A 21,661-nucleotide genomic window follows, 5' to 3' on the forward strand; every position below is an offset into this window, starting at 1 on the left:
AGCCAATTTACAGTTCGTGCCTAATGTTAAAGGTTGTTTACTTCCGATCTTCTGTCACGGCTCGCAGGGTTCACTGCATTCCCTACGAGGATTTAGACATGTTCCGTTCCTAAGATCCGAAGTTTGGCACTGGGTTGACAAATTTAGGAAAGGTATCCCTCTGATTTTCCCTTGGCACTAAGCCTGGTCCTGGGGCACCGAGTGGCCGAGTGGTCTAAAGCGCTCTCCGTTACGGATCACTGCCATCTCACCTTTGTCTGCGTGGGTTCGAGTCTTGGATTCGGCCAATGTTGGTATGTGAGAAAGCTTGCCAGTAGCTTCTCGTGTGTGTGTGTGGGGGGGGGGGGGCCGAGTGGTTTAAAGCGCTCTCCGTTACGGATCACTGCCATCTCACCTCTGTCTGCGTGGGTTCGAGTCTAGGGTTCGGCCAATGTGGGTATGTGAGAAAGCTTGCCAGTAGCTTCTCGTGCGTCGGTGGTTCTTCCCGGGTTCTTCCTCCATCATTAATACTTGCCGCCATGCATAGCCTATTGTGTGCTGAAAAATGGTGTTAAACCCCACAACAACAACAACAACAGCTTCGCGTAGGTCCGTGTTTCTTTCCGGGGTTTTCCCGGGTTTTTCCTCTACCATTAATACTGGCCGCCATGTATAGTCTATCGTGTGCTGAAAAATGGCGTTAAACCCCACAACAACAACAACAACAAGCATGTTCCTTTTTAGCTTTTAAGGGTGCTCCAAACAACATGGAGCGAACCATATTACTGGCTTTAGAATAAATAAAGCCGAACATGACATGTAATGACCCAAATGAGCTGTAACAAGAGATCAAAATTTTACCTTTAGGATTAGACGCGAGATTCAAAATGTCAATTGTAACTCTGAATACTGCTTGGGTTGTTGACATAAAATTCATGTAAAATATTCAATCCGGATTAGAACAATAGTTGTATGGAAATGAAGATGGGTATCAAGGCTAACTATGTAATATTTTTTGCTACCTAACAGAAGGTAAGCTATTGAAAACTCCTGCCTTCAAAAACGTTGGAACATAGTTGTATTTCTCCGCAAATGATTTGCGTGCGTCACATTCTGTCTTGGAAAAAAAGCCAAATAATGAAAAGTGATTTCCATCACAGAGGGAACATGGTTTACCAAGATCTAATTGTGCAAAGTAGGCCCGATATAGTGCGTTTTAATCGATAGCTATAACCGATTGTCGATTGTTAAAAGAACTTGCATCTATTTCTGTTTTATGTGTTGAATTATTACTCTGAGAAGGGTGACTTTATAATTATGTTTGTATCATTATAATTTACATCCTACTAAATCAGCGGGGATGCGACAGATATGTCTTTAACGGAATTCAGTCACATGTACATTTTCAAACAGATTATAGAGCTTGTAAATCACGGGACCAACTAAGTCGCCTGCCAGTGTTGCGATATTACGATTATGCAAGCGTTGATAGTTTCCATAAAATCGCCTTTCGCTGTATACAGTTTTAGACGAAAACGGAGTGATGGATTTGTGCTTCAGAGATGTTGGGTGCATTTTGCGCCTGAAACTAACTCTATGGATGCACACCCCAAACCTATACTCACACACGCGTGTCTACTAAAGAAACCGTGATTAAAAATCCTCGTGCTTGTCGAGTCTTTAAATACAGGTAATATTAACTGGATGAAATAGAACTCAAGAAACTATTTGCACTTTGCTGATTCATTACAACATATTGATGGGAAAGGGAAATACCGCAACTGCAATCGTGCTCGAGCATAAAAAAGTTGAATATACAAAGCTGAAGAAAAAACACAACATATATATTACCCAAATGAGTGAATCGACTGGTGATAATAACGAACCAAGGGGCGAACCCACGTGTTCTTCTTATAGAGAAAATGTATGAAAAAAACCTTGCTGTTTAAAACAGAAGAAAAACGACTGTTTAAACTGGACAACATTACACTTACCCGCCCACAGCGCATACATTTTATATGTAGTACGAGTCAGGGGTTACGATCTAAATCTCATTAATGATCAAATTATCCATCCTAGCATTATTTAGTATGTCCGTTTACAGACAGGTAATAGGTCACCAGAGAGATTTTGCAAAAATCCTTACATTTTTCGCCCTTAAGGAATAAAAAAAACCCCACAAAAAAATAACACATATCTCTCCTTTTTTAAAGTATTCTCTAATATTTTCATACGAAAGAGACATTTTGAACAAAAAAAATACATTAGATGATGGAATTCGCAAGAAGCGGTCATTGTAAATTTCGATCATGACAAAAATTCCGTATAACGTGGCAAAATCAGAATTTGTTGTCATTAAGTACATTTAACAAAATGCACTGTTAATTGATTCATTGGCAAGCAAATTGCTGTGAGAATACAATTGATATTTTCATTCAGGTCACTAGCAGACGACAATTTTAAACCCTAGCAGACTATTCTACACTTAGTCGTAAGTGTACAAGTATGGTGTAGCAGATTTAGTCTCCCCTAGACATAGGCGGACAAGTATGGTGTAGCAGATTAGTCTCCACAATTCATAAGTGTACAAGTATGTTGTATCAGTTTAGTCTCCACAAGTCATTAAGTGTACAAGTATGCTGTTGCAGATTAGTCTCCACTAGTCATGAGTGTGCAAGTATGGTGTAGCATATTAGTCTTCACTAGTTATAAGTGTACAAGTATGGTGTAGCAGATTAGTCTCCATTAGTCATAAGTGTACAACGACTTTGTTGCAGATTAGTCTCCACTAGTCATGAGTGTGCAAGTATGGTGTAGCATATTAGTCTTCACTAGTTATAAGTGTACAAGTATGGTGTAGCAGATTAGTCTCCACTAGTCATAAGTGTACAACGACTGTGTTGCAGATTAGTCTCCACTAGTCATAAGTGTGCAAGTATGGTGTAGCAGATTAGTCTTCACTATTCACAAGTGTACAACGACTGTGTTGCAGATTAGTCTCCACTAGTCATAAGTGTGCAAGTATGGTGTAGCAGATTAGTCTTCACTAGTCACAAGTGTACAACGACTGTGTTGCAGATTAGTCTCCACTAGTCATAAGTGTGCAAGTATGGTGTAGCAGATTAGTCTTCACTAGTCACAAGTGTACAACGACTGTGTTGCAGATTAGTCTCCACTAGTCATAAGTGTGCAAGTATGGTGTAGCAGATTAGTCTTCACTAGTCACAAGTGTACAACGACTGTGTTGCAGATTAGTCTCCACTAGTCATAAGTGTGCAAGTATGGTGTAGCAGATTAGTCTTCACTAGTTATAAGTGTACAATTATGGTGTAGCAGATTAGTCTCCACTAGTCATAAGTGTGCACGTATGGTGTAGCATATTAGTCTTCACTAGTTATAAGTGTACAAGTATGGTATAGCAGATTAGTCTCCACTTATCATATGTGCATGGTGTATAAGCTGTAATCTGTTTCTTCAAAAGTCTACCATAATCTGAGATTTTATACAAGGCATATTGAGACACAATCAGCAAACAAACTGCATGCATTATCACAAACACCACATGGAAATTTGTTGCCAGTTCTTTGCAAAGATGTATTGTTTATTTAATAGTTGTAAAGTCAGTCAATTAGCTACGTAATCTGAAAAGAGTCACTACAGAAATGCTTCCCTCTCCTGAGTGGGCTACTATGTTCAGTTAAAATTATTAGTAGACAGTTTCATGATGATTTTTACTTCAACAAATACATATTCTGGATTAATTAGAGTGCTCTGTTAGGGCATTTTATGAAACCAAAGGTCCAATAAAAGCTTTAGTAATTTAGCCCCTACGACGAATAATCTGTTTCCACACAGCAGTCCAAGTGATCAATGGATTTGGCCTTCGTGTTAAGACTCTACAAGTAGGAGGAATATTGATTTCCACATAAACTACAGTCAATTAGAAAATAAAAATTCAAATAATGGGTGAAAGAAAATTAACATAAGCAAGAGAGATCACTGGCTATAAAATGAACTGACATTAGTGTAATTTCAAACTCTTTAAAAATCAACATAAGCAGATAAATTGATCAAGTTACAAGACAGACAAAAAGACAAATAAAATGGGAAAACATGGCACAAAATACATCTAAGGATTGCCACACAAACTAACAGCAGACTGCTTTTTACAATATCATTCTATTGGAAATAAAAAATGATTGAAAAATGATACACATGGAAAAGAAACGCAACTTTACAGCAACTTATTCACAACTGAAAACAAAAGTACACCAAAGGTGTGTGAAAGAAATCTTGGAAGATATTTTTACAATTTGAAATCACAATGAGAATCACAAGAATGTGTATTAAAACAGAGAGATAAAGAAGCTAGTATGCAAAACACAAAAGAGTACAAGTATTATGGATGATGATTTACCTGAATATTATTGACAATTATATAACTGCACACATTAGAAAAAGTAACAAGCAGTGCATCTTATTATTATATGCTCATTTTTTGTCTCCATTAAATTTACACTGTCAGAATCATGCAGTGGTTTACAATACTGAACACCATGATATTGCACGCACATGCACGACAAGTGTACCTAAAAATATTATAGTGTATTAGGAACTACTTTGTAAACAAACCATGTACACTCATGTAGTAGATGCTTTAGGTTTTGGTTGATTAGATTTGTTTGTGAATGAGCTCAACAAACTGTTTCGTCCATTTGAAATCATGATAGAGTTAACGATGTGGATGAGTTCACTGAGTCAGAAATGAAACTTTCAAACAAGCACACAAATGGACATGATAATCGTAATGTCGACAACACAGTATTTGAAAATACCATTCTGATCATTGAAACAGTTCTTTATGAGAAATGTTCGTAACTTTTCTAAAAAGGAATGATTCAGACTAAGACCAGTGCTCTCTGGCATATAAAACAATAGCATAGAAAAGCAAATTGAGGCAAAGGGTCGTTACATATTTATCAGGGACATACCATTTTATAAGTCAAAGAACAAAATTAAAATAAAAAAATGCTACTGAAGGTTTTGGTAGAAAAGTAAGGGCTTCAGAGCCAATAAGCCAAGATGACAAAGAATTATTATTTCCACTTGCTTAATGGACTGTTTCTTGTAGAGTAGTTTTTTTTATAATTAAGCCTTAGGTAGAATAAAAAATTAAGTATATAATGAAAAGATTACTGCATTTGTATGGGAAAATATGAACTCATTTTCTCGGAATAATACTTCACTCCCAAAGGTCATGTAATATTATTCCAAAAAACTTGTTTATATTTTCCCATACAAATGCAGTAACCTATAATTAATGTCCTACAAAGCAGTTTAACTTTCCAGTTAACTCAGACAATGCACAAATATTTAAAGAGAAATAAAAATGTACCACAATAAAAGTCACTAAAAAACACTTGTTATTTGACAGTGATGATGATATCATCAGGTGCAGAACACAAAATTTACATGTACTTGCTGGAGTGTGCATAAATGGTATTTTATCACACATGTAAATACTATACTTTTTAAACAATGTTCATTCATGAACTGAATTATAAACTACAGCCCATTTACCCTCTCAATTTTCATTTGCTCATTTGAGGAAATTGTAAGATCTAAGTAAACAACTGTATAAAATTACACACAAGTGTGGAAAAACTACAACAAGGGAACTGATGTGCAATCACAAAAATGAAAAAAAAAATTATATTCTTTTTTATATGGAATAATTCGTACTTCAGGATCTTCAATAATAATTTCTGTAATATGTAAAAAGAGAAGACAGAGTTATTACAAGGTCTCCTCTTAGGCCTGGTGTTGTGGTGGTGGGGGTTTACTGGCCTTAAAGTGGGAGTATGGGGATGTCTCAGCTAAAAACCATAACCATAATAAACACACTGATTTAGCAACATAACAGATGAGTCAACTATAACACATCCATACAGTAAGAGACTGGCGTTGGGGGTTACTGGCATTATACTGGGAGTGGGGGATGTCTCAGTTAGCTAAAAAAGATAACCAAAATAAACACACTGATTTAGCAACATAACGCATGAGTCAACTATATACATGTATAACACATCCATACAGTAAGAGACAGATACCCAGACAGTCATGATTTTGAGACACCAATGACATATAGTTAGCAACTGGCAAATGCCATTGTAATTAAGCATAAAACTACTTTAAAAAGTACTTTAAATGGTGGATAAATCTGCAAATTACTAAATAGGCTTTCAATAGTAAATACTAAAAAATCAAGTTGATCTATTCTTTTTATTTCACATGAAACTTTGGATACCTTATTACACGAGTTATTTTAACCAATGGCCTAACATGGAATTGCAAATAAAATTTATTTCAGCACATTACAAATTTATGAAGAAAGCAAATTACATTTAGACTTGTTGCAAAGTTTCAAAGCATGTGTTTGAAACAAAAAGATGTCTGTCAGTCCACAACTAATAGTTTCCATAAGGAGTAATAAATATGTTCCAATACAAGTCTGCCTGACTAATAAAAATGAATGCATGTAGTTATTTTAAATCTTGCTTTTCTGGTATTTTTTAATGAATTCCATAACAGAAATGCGGATAAATAACTTGCTATTTTTTGTTACTGAACTTGTTGTAACTCCTGTATGTAAATCCAGATCACCTAGGCGCTTTATATTAAGCATTACAAATGGTGTGAAAAGTGTTATTGTCGCACTGACCAGGATCATAGTTAAACAAAGAAAGTGAAGAGAACAATGTGGCGATTTGTACAAGGTGTGGAAAATCCGGCCAAAAGGCTGAAGACTGACAATAATGAGAGCAAAAGGGAACGCGACAAACAGTATGATAAAGAAAGTAGGAACTGAACTTTTCTAGATTAGTGGAAATGCGGTCACCCATGGCTTAACATTAACCAGAAGTAAATACCATGTTCTTCAGCATCTGCAGATAGCATTCAAAAATGGAGGATTAAAAAAAAGCTCATTTGTAGTTGGATGTTCCAATTTACGATTGGAAACAATAGTATATCATGAAACCAAATCACAAATCCATCAGAAATGCATGATGATGAGTCGAGAATTATCGAAACCAAAATGAGTCATCTGCAAGTAAAATCGTCATGACGCTAAAGGAAAAAGTTGTTGGAAGAATGTCAATTTTGTTTAGGAATGTACATGCTTTAGTAAAAATGAGAAGGCCGTTTAGCAATTATATGTGGATGGTCCAATTGGATGCCAGAAAAGGAAATGATGTTGGTCAAACATATCTCAATGATAAGGAGGCACAAGCATTTTCAGAATTTATTGCACAGTGTGCAAGAAATAATCTTGAACAAAAGATTAAATCAGCACCATTTATTAGTATTATCACTGATGGTTCCAATGATAAAGGGTTCCGTGAACAAAAGTTGTTTATGTGAGAACTGCCATGGGTGGGCAAATATGCACTTCATTTATGGGTACGACAGAAGTTTCATGAGCTAATGCTGATGGGATTTTAGGAGCTATTGATGATGCATTTGCATCAATTGCAATGCCTGATTACAAAAGTAAACTTGTTGGATTTGGTTTTGATGGAGCTGCTGTCAATACTGGAAAAAAATGGTGTTATTGTTAGATTTAGAGAATCGCAGAAATGTCTTGTAGGAATACATTGCCATGCTCATCATTTGGAACTGGCTTACAAAGCTGCCATTGCAAGAAAGCCTATCCATACAAAAGTTGAGGAGCTGTTAACAGGACTTTACTATTTTTATCAGAACAGCCCCTGAAATAGAAGTGATTTGTTAGGTGCATATGACGTGCTGAGAATCACCAAGATAGTCACTACTCATGGTGGTGGAACTAGATGGTTGGCACATTGGCAGAGGCTTTTGGACAATTTGTGGAAATCATATCCAGCAATAGTCAGCCACCTCCAGACATTGACTAAAACTGATCGGCCTTCACCTAGAAGACCTGAAGCTACTGGGAAAGCAGCTGGCTATCTGAAAATGTTGCTAGATCTGCATCTTGTTAATTATGCCCACTTCTTGACAGATGTCATAAATTTACTGTCCAAGTTGTCACTGTTTCTTCAAAATGAGTCTTTTTTGTCGTCTGAAGTATACCTGAGAGTTCTTGCAACTATTGGTGCCTTGGAACAGTTGAAATTAAGCGATGGACCTAGGTTAAAAAAGTTTCTGCAGGATATTGGTAATGGACCTATAAAAGAATTTCATGGTTTTGTACTAAAAGAACAAAGTTCCCTAACATCAGTGCAGTTATCACTTCATGCTAGAGAGGACATGATCAACAGTTTAGCAGAACACTTGGATGCCCGATTTGACAAACAGCAATCATATTGGATTTGGTGATGAGGATGTTACTATTCTGCTGGAACATTTTTCACAGGAGTGACAACTCTTGAAAAGTTTAATTTATGCTTGTGGATGTCAGGTAGAGAACTTACAATGGTGTTGTTGTTGTTGTAGGGTTTAACGCCATTTTTCAGCACATGATAGGCTATACATGGCGGCCAGTATTAATGGTGGAGGAAGAACCCGGGAAAACCACAGAAAGAACCACCGACCCACGAGAAGCCACTGGCAAGCTTTCTCACATACCCACATTGGCAGAATCCGTGACTCGAACCTACGCAGATAGAGGTGAGATGGCAGTGATCCGTAACAGAGACGCTTTAGACCACTCAGCCACTCAGGGCCCCTTACAATGGTGTGATATTAACAAGAAATTTCAAGAAGGTCACACTAACATTCTTGGCTGGTGGATATTATGCAGATGGAGAGCGGGGATTCAGTGAATTGAAAATGATGAAATCTGATTGGAGATGCTGACTGCACAGCAGTGTATTGAATGACTTGTTAACGATTCACTTTATAAGTGAAGAACTTTATAAGTGAAGACATGGCTGATTATGATCCAGTGCCAGTATATATTTATGGAACTCTTGTGGACCGAGACAAAGAAGACCACTGTATATGGAGGACTATTCAGAATCAGATGGAGAAGATTGTTGTTGTTGTTGTTGTAGGGTTTAACGCCATTTTTCAGCACACGATAGGCTATACATGGTGGCCAGTATTAATGGATTAATGGTGGAGGAAGAACCCGGGAAAACGCCGGAAAGAACCACCGACCCACGAGAAGCTACTAGCAAGCTTTCTCACATACCCACATTGGCCGAATCCGAGACTCGAACCTTCGCAGACAGAGGTGAGATGGCAGTGATCCGTAACGGAGAGCGCTTTAGACCACTCGGCCACTTGGGGCCCCGATGGAGAAGATTATGATTTGGACAAACTGATGGCAAATCAATATAATTTATATTGTGTATAAATCTTTATTGTTGTGTTACGTACATGTATTTTGCGGATCAATGGATATTGCTGTGGACTAGTATATCTTTTGTCTTGGTAGTCCACTTGACTAGTTAATAAAAAAATTAGTTTTGAACCCTGTAAAACATACATATTCAATGCCTATATCTACAGTCAGGTTTATATTTTTTTAAGAATTTTCTTTTTGGTCAATGATTTAATTACAATATAAAATAACAAAGGCACTTGCCCATTTGCAAGCTTAATTGCTTATTTAATTATTAAATTCTTCTAATTAATGTCTCCAAGATAATTACTTTTTATAAACGAAGTACGGCATATTAATTTACTGGTCTTTTGTATATATATGCATTCCTGTTTGTATGAATGAATGTTATGTCACATAACTACTATACTTCATATGTAAAAGATTTCAAACTAAGGGAGACCCCTGATAATCCAACCTCTGAGGTAGTCTAATGGGTTGAGGAATACATGGCAAATCAAATAAGTGTTGATATGCTCTCTTGTTATAATTTTCACTATGGACATGCAGTTGATTTACAGCTGCTGAATTGTAATAATTTCACTATTATATGTTCTTTGGTGTGAGACTTCTTTATTCAGTGGATAGTGGCTAACTCTATTACCTTTATCCTTACTGGAACTCAAAATATTCCGCATGTTTATTTGCTTGAATTAAAATCTCTATAGATACAGTGTATTTTGTGGATTTTAAAGTTCAATGAAAAATTACACTTTTTAACAGTACTTCAATTCATGGTTCAGTGAAGATGGTGCTATTGATTTCTAATAAAATAAATGCATCCTTCATGTAGTATATGATAAACACTTAAATACACTTTCACATTCCACACTTATTATTCTTGCAAGTTTTCCAATTCTAAATTACAATGAATTCTCACGAGTTAATGAATTCAGTTTTACACAAAATTAGCAACTTAAGTCTGAATTACCTGTAATTTACTGTATACAATGAAATTAATTTCCTGACAACTGTGGTTGAACCCTTTTCTGTAACTCTGATTCATTAAATTACAGGAAGCCAAGTTGATTTGTAGCCAGATTCCCATGCAAAGGATGTATGCAGTCTGCTTCCCATTAATTTTTAGCAAAATATTTCTTGTATGTGTTTCCATTCATTAACTGGCAACCATCTGTTTAGACATATGTGTAACTGCTGCTTGAAAATCCAGTCTAGAATATCTGATACTTTTATGCGGCCTGGCCCCAATTTCACCAACATAAGTCTTAAGGATATGTCTAGATATGAGACATTTCATTGGTCAAGTTTAGGACAGACTTAAATTTTAGCAAATCAGATCACTGGATTTTGGAGTCAAGTCTGAATTCAAACTTAAGCAATGCTGATGAGATGCAGCCTTGGTCCTGTATTCAATCTTTATATCTTATACCATTTCTTGTGAAACAAGATTTCAATTCTCTCTGAGAATCATCTCACTCCTATCATGTGACCTGTGAACTGTGATTCCAATTCTGGGAATCATTTAAATCGTATCATATAACCTGAGTTTGAAGCTCATCTGCCCAGTGGTCATCTTCAATGTCATCACTGTCTGCATTCTAAGAGGAAAAGAAAAGAAATAAAACAACAAATAAATGTTCTGGAAAAATGTGCAATAAAAATGTACATACATACAAATATAAGAACATCTATTTAGTTAATATGGCTTTCTGGGCAACATGATTTTTACAGATGGTTGCATATTTTCCATAAAGTAATATTTTAATTGCTAAATTTTTTAAAAATTTCTAAAGAAACAAATATAAATTTAAAGAAAAGAATATCAACAAACATAAAATACAGAATTTATACTGTAAATTAATGTTTCATTAAATTATTAAAATGACTTTAATGGTTGGATCCATCAATCCATCCATCTACCAAATAAACCAAATATAAATTGTACTGTAATTTACAATGACAACAAATTACCCACAGCTGCAATGTACCTCTTTTTATTACAAACTCTAACAAAAAGATAATAAATAACTATTTATGCTGTCAAACTTTTTGACCTTTGTACATTGTTATGGTACATGTATTTGCCAATTTGGTTCCCTTACATGCCTATGTTTTATTTTATCGTAAACTGCAACCTTTAAGTACTAACAGACTCTTTCTCTCAGACCTTTCCTCTTTTTTTGTAATGTATAATAAATATTACTGCATTTGCTGTTGATTATAAACGTACTGATTATTTAGACAAAATTCATAAAGTCAAGTTGTTTGTTGTGAAATACCTGGGATAGATTTTGGTAACATCCTTGCTTGTGTCGAATAAGATCTCCCCATAAAACAGGCTGCTGACAGCGTGGGCAGCTACCACTAACCGGAAGAATGTGATCCAACCCAGAATTGGTGTCAGCAGATAGGAGCTTTTGAGACAGGCAAATTATGTGTGCCTTCATTGGACATCTGGGGTGATAGCAAATGAGAACTGTGTCTGTGTCCTAAAAAAACCCAACATGTTTATTGAGACTCTACATGTGGAGAAAAAGAAATTACATAATCAATTTACATTTATAAAACTGCAAACAGCAGAATGAAAAGCTTGAAAAGCAATGCTTTGTTAGAATGAATGCACAAAGAAAATAATGAGCATAATATGAGGCAATAAAGCACAAAATACAGTGACTAGGTGTTGTCTGAGGATTGTCACACTTGTCTTGAACAATGCAGAAACCAAGTCACATCTTACTGATGATGTCATGACGTAATGATGATATCATTAGGAGAAATGTCGTAAACTGTTCAAAAGCAAGAATCCTTAACAAATGGGGTTCTATTACTAGTGAGTATTTTGCCTCAACAATACAGAATCTTTTAGGCCATTATTCAAAGTGTAAGATATGAGGTAGAAAAAGAGCAGTTTTATTGGTCAAGTACATTATTTACAACTTCCTAGGAACTACTGCCTCTTGACTACAAACAATACTATCATTAGTAGTGAGGCAATAATGGATCAAAGCTATAAACTTCCCTTTAATCTGGTAGGTGGCAGCATGGAACAAAGTGGTCTAAGATTACTTTTGCTTTACTTCCTATTTGACAAACAAGCAAAGAATTGATAGCATCTTTATCATGCTGTAAACAATTTTTTCAAGCCTATGGATCATGGACCATGCCTTCATTCAGAGAAGAGTTAAAAAGATGAGCTAATTTATCTGGGCAAAATGAGTTAACTGACCAATAAGCAAATATTAAGCATATGTAGTTATACTGCTATAGACAATGGAAACTCATATTTTTTTATCTGCATAAAAAATGGAATAGATGTCATTTTGACACAGTTAACTTTATGATTGTTTTCTACAATTGTTTTTCAACAGATACTATTCCCTAAATTTATATAATTGATGTACATATTGGCGATTTGTTGTAAAAATATTTAGATATTTAGTGGTATGGGTAATTTAGTGAAAATTCAAGACCTCCTTACAAACAATTCCGTTTTAGAATTATACGTGATAATAATGAATATTTATTGCATTAACCATATCTGTATGTTATTAACCCAATACTATATCGGTTTAACAGTGAACTGGAAATGTTCTTTTTGTTCCCAGGAAGGAGGCCCATGACAGAAATGACAACTTCACTCAAAGTGCTTCAAATGTGTATCATGAATGCTTGATACATCAGGGCAGATGTGGAATAAGCATTTCTAAATGAATTGCATATCTAGATGCCTCAACTGACAGTATTATGGACTGCTGATTAAGTCAAATGCCCTTACGCAATTAAAGATAAATTTATTTGCTGGGAAAATGGGGCTGTATTTAAAAGTGAAGGAGGACGTGGTTTAGGCCTCAAAAGTCATCATGATTATCAATACCATATACAAAGGCCTCAACAGTTATCATGATTATTATTACCAAATACAATTACCTCAACAGTTATCATGGTCATTATTACCAAATATAATGGCCTCAGTAGTCATCATGATTATTATTATCAAATATAAAGGTCTCAATAGTAATTATTATTACCAAATATAAGGGCCTTAATAGTCATCATTATTATTACTATTACTATTACCAAATATAAGAGCCTCATTCTGTCGCAACTAAGCATATGGCAACAAATTTGCTATAAACAAAATCTTACTGTTAAAATAACCTTCTAGATGAGTATAATCTGATGCCAACAATATGGTATATCACAAATGTGTCAGTATACTGTTTGACTTTCCATGATGCCAACAATATGGTATATCACAAATGTGTCAGCATACTGTTTGAATTTCCATGATGCCAACAATATGGTATATCACAAATGTGTCAGTATACTGTTTGACTTTGCATGATGCCAACAACATGGTATATCATAAATGTGTCAGTATACTGTTTGACTTTCCATGATGAAATCAATATGGTATATCACAAATGTGTCAGTATACTGTTTGAATTTCCATGATGCCAACAATATGGTATATCACCAATGTGTCAGCATACTGTTTGACTTTCCATGATGCCAACAATATGGTATATCACAAATGTGTCAGCATACTGTTTGACTTTCCATGATGCCAACAATATGGTATATCACAAATGTGTCAGTATACTGTTTGACTTTGCATGATGCCAACAACATGGTATATCATAAATGTGTCAGTATACTGTTTGACTTTCCATGATGAAATCAATATGGTATATCACAAATGTGTCAGTATACTGTTTGAATTTCCATCATGCCAACAATATGGTATATCACCAATGTGTCAGCATACTGTTTGACTTTCCATGATGCCAACAATATGGTATATCACAAATGTGTCAGCATACTGTTTGACTTTCCATGATGAAAACAATATGGTAAATCACAAATGTGTCAATATACTGTTTGACTTTCCATGATGAAAACAATATGGTATGTTACAAATGTGTCAGCATACTGTTTGAATTTCCATGATACCAACAATATGGTATATCACAAATGTGTCAGCATACTGTTTGACATTCCATGATGCCAACAATATGGTATATCACAAATGTGTCAGTATACTGTTTGACTTTCCATGATTCCAACAACATGGTATATCACAAATGTGTCAGTATACTGTTTGACTTTCCATGATGAAACAATATTTCTTTAACTAATGGAAAAGCTACACTATTCATGAAAAATAAGAAAAAATACTCATAATTGATGGCTGATTGGATGAACCAATCATTAATGTTTTATACTTCGAATTATTTCCAACATTACAATGTACCTGTATTGTTCTCCTAATGCAATATCCTAAACCATTTATTCTGTTACCACCCCAAAGACAGCAATATAATTATGTCTCACTATGTGTCATCACAAGTTAACAATTCAATAAAAATCCCTGCACCTGCATTCTTTTAAAGCAGACAGAACAACGTGGAGCAGCTCCAGTAACTTGTGACATGCTGATCAACTCGTCATCATCATCTTCGAATTCTGTACTATGACTTGTAACCTTCGGGTCAACTTTGGTCTCTTTCATCTCAGTCACCTTTTTACTGACTACAGGGCCATAAGCAATTGGCATATGAAGTGGTGGAGTTAAATTGGGTGGAAAATCTCTGTGGTAATTTTGTTTCAGCCATCGGATGGTCAACGTCAACCTATTCCATGGGCCAGTTCTCAGCATCTCGGCCAAGATGCGGAATCTAAAGTCAAATGCAGATTCCTTCTTCTGTTTACGAGTGGTATGTCTCAAACGTCTGGACTTTTCTGGATGCTGCCATGCCCACTCAAACTGTAAATAAAAAACATTGCAACATATATTAGAACTGGAAGGGACTACCATGCTAGACCAAAAACAGAGATTTTTCAGTAATAGATTAAAGACTGTCAAAGTAAGATTTCCCCACACCCAGGGGCGTATTAACCATTAAGCAGACTAAGCACGTGCTTAGGGCACCAGGGCCAAAGGAGGCACCACAAAGTTGAGAAAAGGATGAAAAGAAAAAAAACAAATGAAGATTTGCACAAAAAATTGATAAAACTAGTGCAAATTGATCATAATGTTGTTTCTTGATCATGGTGCACCCTAGGGTAATCTTCCCAGGTGTACGTGGAAAGAAGGGGGCCACCAAGATCTGTCAATGCTTAGGGCACCAGTGAGCCTTAATCCGCCCCTGCCCACACCAATTCATTTTATATCATAAACTGATCATTTAATGTGTTTAAGACAAAGGCCTCCTTTAAATAATTTTGTTTCTTCAATATTTAGCTATACAAGCATTCAAGTTTTTATGTTATTATTTTTGTACCACTATTTCAAACCGCAGGGACATTGTGGTATAGTCTGTCCCTTTCCATGTACTGTTATATCATCATAAATGTGTAATGTCCTTAACTAGTCCTAAACTGTGAAAGCTAGATGTGTCTGGGATAGACCTTTGGGTGCAGATTGTGCGAACACTTTCTGAATATTTTCTCTAGCCCATACAGGTGAGGCATGGGGAAGGGGTGATCCTACATAAATTTCAAATAACTAAAATGTTGTCTGCCATGTCAGAGAATTAGCATGTGCAATCTACAATGCAAATGTCAACATATACATCACTGAGACCCTGTATATATATATATATAATATATATATACCCACACATTTACTGGGCATGAAAAGACAAATTCATATACATGCAATAAATATTGCACATGAGGTCCGTCATCATTACTGCAGAAGTAACTTTGCCCCTGGGTTGAAGTTTGGTAACTCTCAAAATCAACACTCCAAAACAATGATATACTTACTTGGAAAAACAAATGCACATGGGAATATTTACCATTTTGTCAGTCGTTACCATCAGGGCCCCACCCACAAGGCTTGAACTTTGTGATGGATGTCCAAAACAGGAAGAAAAGAATAAACCTTTTACAAATGTAGTCTTTTATGATTTAACCAAGAATCCAGAAGTAAACAACTTTGAAACATTCCTAGAAGTACTATATGGTAATACAATTCAGTAAATGAATTCTTATACCAGTCCAACAGAACAGAAAATACAGTATTTGCACATAAAACTGTGTTTAGACAAATAAAAACTTGTGGAAACTCACCCTCAATGCAGAGACATCATTAGGGAATCCATGGACAATTAACACCATTTCCCTGTTAAAAAGGAGATTTATTAGCTAGAGTATATACTTTTCTTTCTCCTGAGCTTCTAACATTCTTTCTGAAATCTTCAACTGGCGATGCTGCAGCAGCAACACTTGATGAGGATTTGGAAGAGAATGCCAATGACTGGTTTTGGAACAGGACTGGTGGAAATGCTTATTAACAAGCAAGACAATTTTATCAAAGGAAATGCATATTGAAAAACTAACTATAAACTGAGTTCATTAGACAAATTAGAAAAACACAATATATCCAGTATTATCAAGGTACACAAAAGAGCTAGTTGCCAATAAGTTGTTTGATCGGCTACTTTAAAATAAGTCCTGAACGTTCCCATGTCTCTCTTCTGGACAAATTATATTAAACACTTGCATGATAAAGAAACTTAAAATCCTAAACTACTGTGCAAAAATATCAGTACCAGCTAATCTAGAGCATACTTTAAAAAGTCTAAAGCAAGCGGTTATGGTTTTAGCCCTCAATAAAATCTTATTGAAGAATGAAAATTAATGAAAAAAATAAAGGATTAATTGCAGAAGAAAATGTCTCTAAAATTTACAAGAAAAGAAAATACTCAGCAAAGAATTTTATATTAATCATAAAGGAGAAATTTATATTTTCACCCATATCAACCATCATCTTTGCGATGCCTCATGTAATGTAGTGTTTACAGAATTACTTCCCTTGCAATCACTGTATACCATCTTGTGGGTTATCTTCTCATAGCAAGTGTAGAGAAGAAATTGATTCCATGAAAAATCAGATGATTTCAAGTATCCCAAATGTCTTAAAGCTATCATACATTTCTTAATGTATACAACCAACAAGAAATGCAGGATATATTTTATCTGTATCACCATATCTTATTTTATGTAACATAATAAAATTGACTAGATAGTAATGGACATTTCTGTAATTTCCTTCAAGCCATGCCTAAGCTCACTTGAATAAGAATATTTTTTTTCTAATGCACCAACAAATATCAAACTTTACACATTTATCATCAAACTGTAAGAAAGTCATCTTCAGGTACTGAAAAAAAAAATCGACAAAAGTAACATCAAAGCTGTAGTTTCAAAACTATAATGAATTAAGGTTACTGACTTGGGGGAAAATTTCTCACATGTAGTCCCATATTATATAATATGATGCAACTACTTACACCAGGCCTAAGCTGACTGCCCTCCCACTGTCCATAAGTAATTAGGTAAGCAGGTGCTAAAGATGATTAATTGACATGGAAAGGTGTTTTCTATGGAAGGTTGATCTCAAATAAGGTTGACACCAATTGTAGAGGAGGTAACTTGATCTGAAACTGCAACCTATCTCTAGCATGCTGCATGAAGATTTTTCTTCAGATCATAACCTTATACCAGTAGAAATTAAATATGCTCAATCCAAGTTTTTGTCCAATTAGCCATTTTATCTTAATCTATGTTTATACATGTATCCTAATCAGCATGGACTAGTGGAATTAAATCCACTTATCAAATAAATAAATACATCATGTTATTATTCCCAATGAAAAAAATATCATGAAACATCTGCTCTCTTTTTACCCTCTCAAACTTGGTCACTTACTATAATGCTTTAGTGAAAGCCAATCAAACTAAATATAGAGAAGGCAGGATTTTACTTTGTAACTATTAATATGTATTATATAAATATTTTCTGTTTCTAATTAGTTTTGATGAAAATGTTAAGCAACCAACAGACTTTTATGGATGCTATAGGTTATTAAAACTGAAACAAAAAATTCTAAAGATCATACATAGTGAATGTACCAAGCATTTATGAGATTCCAAGAAGGATTATATTGCAAAAGCATCAAAAAGACATAATTTATGCAATTAAAATATCCTTTTTAAAGCCGAAATGGTGTATTTGCTGATACAAAAGGCAGAACATACACTATTTGCAACTTCTGATTCATCTGCATATATAAATAAAGTATACAATTTATTGTACTTAAAAATATTAACAAATACCGTTTCATTTATCACTATATTTTTGTGCAAAAATGAAAACCACCAATGACTGAATAAAAACTTAGTTGGACCATTTTTCTTGGCATGGATAACTAGTCTGCATTCTGATACTCTGCATGCATTTCAGGCCCAACACAGAGTACAACTAATTGAGAGGGGATTTTGTTTTAGCAGAGGCACTTAAAACACAATTATACGACATGGGCCTAAGTCTGGGTTTGCCATTTTTTAAAACAAGTTATCTCTAACATATTCAATTCCAGAATAGATCCTGCAAAAGCCAATCACAGCTTTCAAAACTCCTATACTTTTTCAGTGTCAAAAGTGCTCCAAATATCTAGCCATGATGTGTACATGCGACGTTCAACTTCCCAGCATAGTGGAGGGAAATAGTTTCAAAAATGTTGGTGGTGAGCTAAACCATTCATCCTCATTATGAACATTCATGTTGATACCCGTTTAATTATGATAACCTTTATATAGTCAAGTGTTCAGATTTGCGAGTATCAACCATGAGTAATGTTATGTCATCTAAGTTTCATGCTTTTTTTTGTGTTGCTATTGTTTCATACTAGCGTATGTTGTGATGATCAAATGCTGAACTAGTAACATCAGGGGCGCCGTGACTGTGAAGACAATGAGCTACTGTATGTTTGCTATACCATGGTCCTTTGCCATCAGTCCTCCATGCACCCCCAGCTTGTTTTCCACGATTATGTTGTCGGATGCGTCTGTTTGGGTTCACAGTGTAGCCAATGTACGTTCGTCCCTTGTATTGTGGGTTGACGTTGTACAGCAAATACACGCCAAAGAAGTTCTCAACTTCTTGAACCATTTGAATAACATCACTTTACCCTGGAAAACAAATGATCAAGAAGTTTCAACGCAGTCACGTGTTCGGTAAGTAATTAATGCATACTAGATCTCCATTTCAAAGCGAACAAAGGGAAGTGAGAATATATATCGATAAAGCCATTTTTACGACATCTCTCACAGCACAAGACAATAACTGTTTAGTTACAAGGCCACTTGGTTCTGGCTAACCAAACTAACGTTCTAATGATTCTTAAGTCCGCTCTGGTGTGCAGATTATTAAAAAAATGTAACATGGTTTTCCCCTGTAATCCAACCTCCCTCGAAAACTGGTAGCAATAAATTTGTTTTACACCGAGAAGTAGTAAAGATAAACAAAAACATACTAACAACCCCACATAAAAAGCAGCAAACTGAGGTAAAATTACAGTCACATATAAAATGACGAAAAAACATAGGATATGTTCACAACAAAACATTTAAATTACCCTACCGTCACAATGCGAAATATGGATCCATTTTATAGATTAAGCTAATTGGGTTATTGGTTTGTGTCACAAGCACACAGTCAATACCTGATTTGGTTCGGTAGAGCCCACTTTAAGGTACTTTGCCTTAATGTCTTTATACCCAATGTTGAGGGTATTTTGCTTGCTACACGTTTAGTTTGTCCCCATTACTTATTGTCAACAAGGACGCTTCGTAAGTTATGGGTGATAATCCACTAGACAACTATATAAGTAATGATGTTGTGCATTATCTCCACTTGAGGACGTGGCCTGTGGACACGTAGTACTAATATTAGTACCCCTACTCCTACCTCGTGGACCACAACAAATCAAGTTGAGGCTAGGATATCGTAGCTAGTGGACTCACGGTACTAATTCAGTTCTCATAGTAAACCTATGCAAATACCATGATATTAAAAATTAAATAGCTTAAAAGTTTTGAGTGCTCATGTTCAAATCTGTATCAGTAAAGATGAAACCTGGATGCCAACTTCTGTGTAGAGGAAAGGATTTCAGCCGCGGCATTTTCTGGACCTGCATGTGTTTGAAACGTGTGTTCTCAATTCAGCACAAAAGAGTGAGGTGCTAATTTTAGTAATGAGTGTTCCATACTCAAGACTGTTAGAGGACTGAAATTCCATCAATAAAAAAGTCTCTATTTTGTTCCACTTACAACTAGGATAAGCTCTCAAAAGATTATTTTTCCTACAATTTACATTATTAACCAATCCTGGTAAGCCCTACCCCATATATACTCTATATTTTATTTCCAGGCTGGTCCCCATTTCCGTACCATTTCCAGGCTGGTTCCCATTTTTGCATACCATTTCCAGGCTGGTTCCCATTTTTGCATACCATTTCCAGGCTGGTTCCCATTTTTCCGTACCATTTCCAGGCTGGTTCCCATTTATCCGTACCATTTCCAGGCTGGTTCCCATTTTTGCATACCATTTCCAGGCTGGTTCCCATTTTTCCGTACCATTTCCAGGCTGGTTCCCATTTTTGCATACCATTTCCAGGCTGGTTCCCATTTTACCATACCATTCTCTCTGCATTGGATAGCGGAAAGATTACAGTCCTCACCCTCCTTGATTTGTCTGCAGCATTTGACACAATAGACCATGATATATTACTTCACCGTCTCCAGCATGTATTTGGCATTCATGATACAGCCTTACTGTGGTTCAAGTCCTACTTGGTCAACAAGACACAAATTGTATCTGCAAATGGAATACACTCCAACCCAGTTGATCTATGTTCTTGGACCTGTTCTCTTCATTCTGTACACTCAGTCGCTCTCAAGTGTCATAGATCATCATCCAGTGTCTCATCAATTGTACGCTGATGACACGCAAATATACAAGACTAGCCACCCAACTGAAGTTGATGCTACAATCCAATGTGTAGAGAGGTGCATTTCTGATGTGAAATCATGGATGACTTGTAACAAGCTGCAGATGAATGATGATAAAACTGAGGCCATTCTGATCACAACACAAAGACTTTCTCATTCACATCCTTTACCTAAAACAATAAATATCAGCAACGTCAACATTAAATTTACACAATCAGTACGAAACCTAGGTGTTACTCTGGGTAGTACTCTCACATTGCACCAACATGTCATGAACATATGCAAGGCTGCATATCTTGAGCTGAGACGCATCAGCTCAATTCGCAAATATCTTTCAGTTGATGCCACTAAAACACTTGTGTGTTGATTAGTACTTTCAAGACTGGACTATTGTAACTCAATTCTGTCTGGTTCATCTCAATGTCTACTCCAGAAACTTCAAAATGTTCAAAACACAGCTGCTCGGATCATACTTAGAGTACCACGATCAGAGCACACCTCCCCGTTGCTCTGTATCCTACACTGGCTATCCATTTGATCCAGAATCAAACA

The 21,661-nt window shown here is 35.7% G+C and overlaps 1 protein-coding gene across 3 annotated transcripts; it reads right to left on the reverse strand.

Annotated features, from left to right (window-relative positions):
* Positions 1 to 3,983: 3,983 nt before the first annotated feature.
* Positions 3,984 to 20,588, reverse strand: LOC149776840 (structure-specific endonuclease subunit slx1-like). Of its 3 annotated transcripts, none has more exons than XM_089941570.1 (6): positions 20,500 to 20,588; positions 19,096 to 19,288; positions 16,385 to 16,436; positions 14,685 to 15,074; positions 11,587 to 11,796; positions 3,984 to 10,905 (listed from the first exon to the last, which is right to left on the reverse strand). In XM_089941570.1, exons 2-6 carry the CDS (start codon positions 19,266 to 19,268, stop codon positions 10,840 to 10,842), a joined length of 891 nt encoding a protein of 296 aa, XP_089797696.1. In that variant the 5' UTR covers positions 19,269 to 19,288; positions 20,500 to 20,588; the 3' UTR covers positions 3,984 to 10,839. The 3 variants fall into 3 exon arrangements, with proteins under 3 accessions (XP_089797696.1, XP_089797695.1, XP_089797694.1); XM_089941569.1 differs by lacking the exon at positions 20,500 to 20,588 and adding an exon at positions 20,235 to 20,461; XM_089941568.1 differs by lacking the exon at positions 20,500 to 20,588 and adding an exon at positions 19,822 to 20,219.
* Between the last annotated feature and the right edge of the window lie 1,073 nt (positions 20,589 to 21,661).

This window comes from Sinohyriopsis cumingii, chromosome 18, assembly GCF_028554795.1.
Source record: "Sinohyriopsis cumingii isolate HCF-2022 chromosome 18, ASM2855479v2, whole genome shotgun sequence".
NCBI classification, from domain to species: domain Eukaryota; kingdom Metazoa; phylum Mollusca; class Bivalvia; order Unionida; family Unionidae; genus Sinohyriopsis; species Sinohyriopsis cumingii.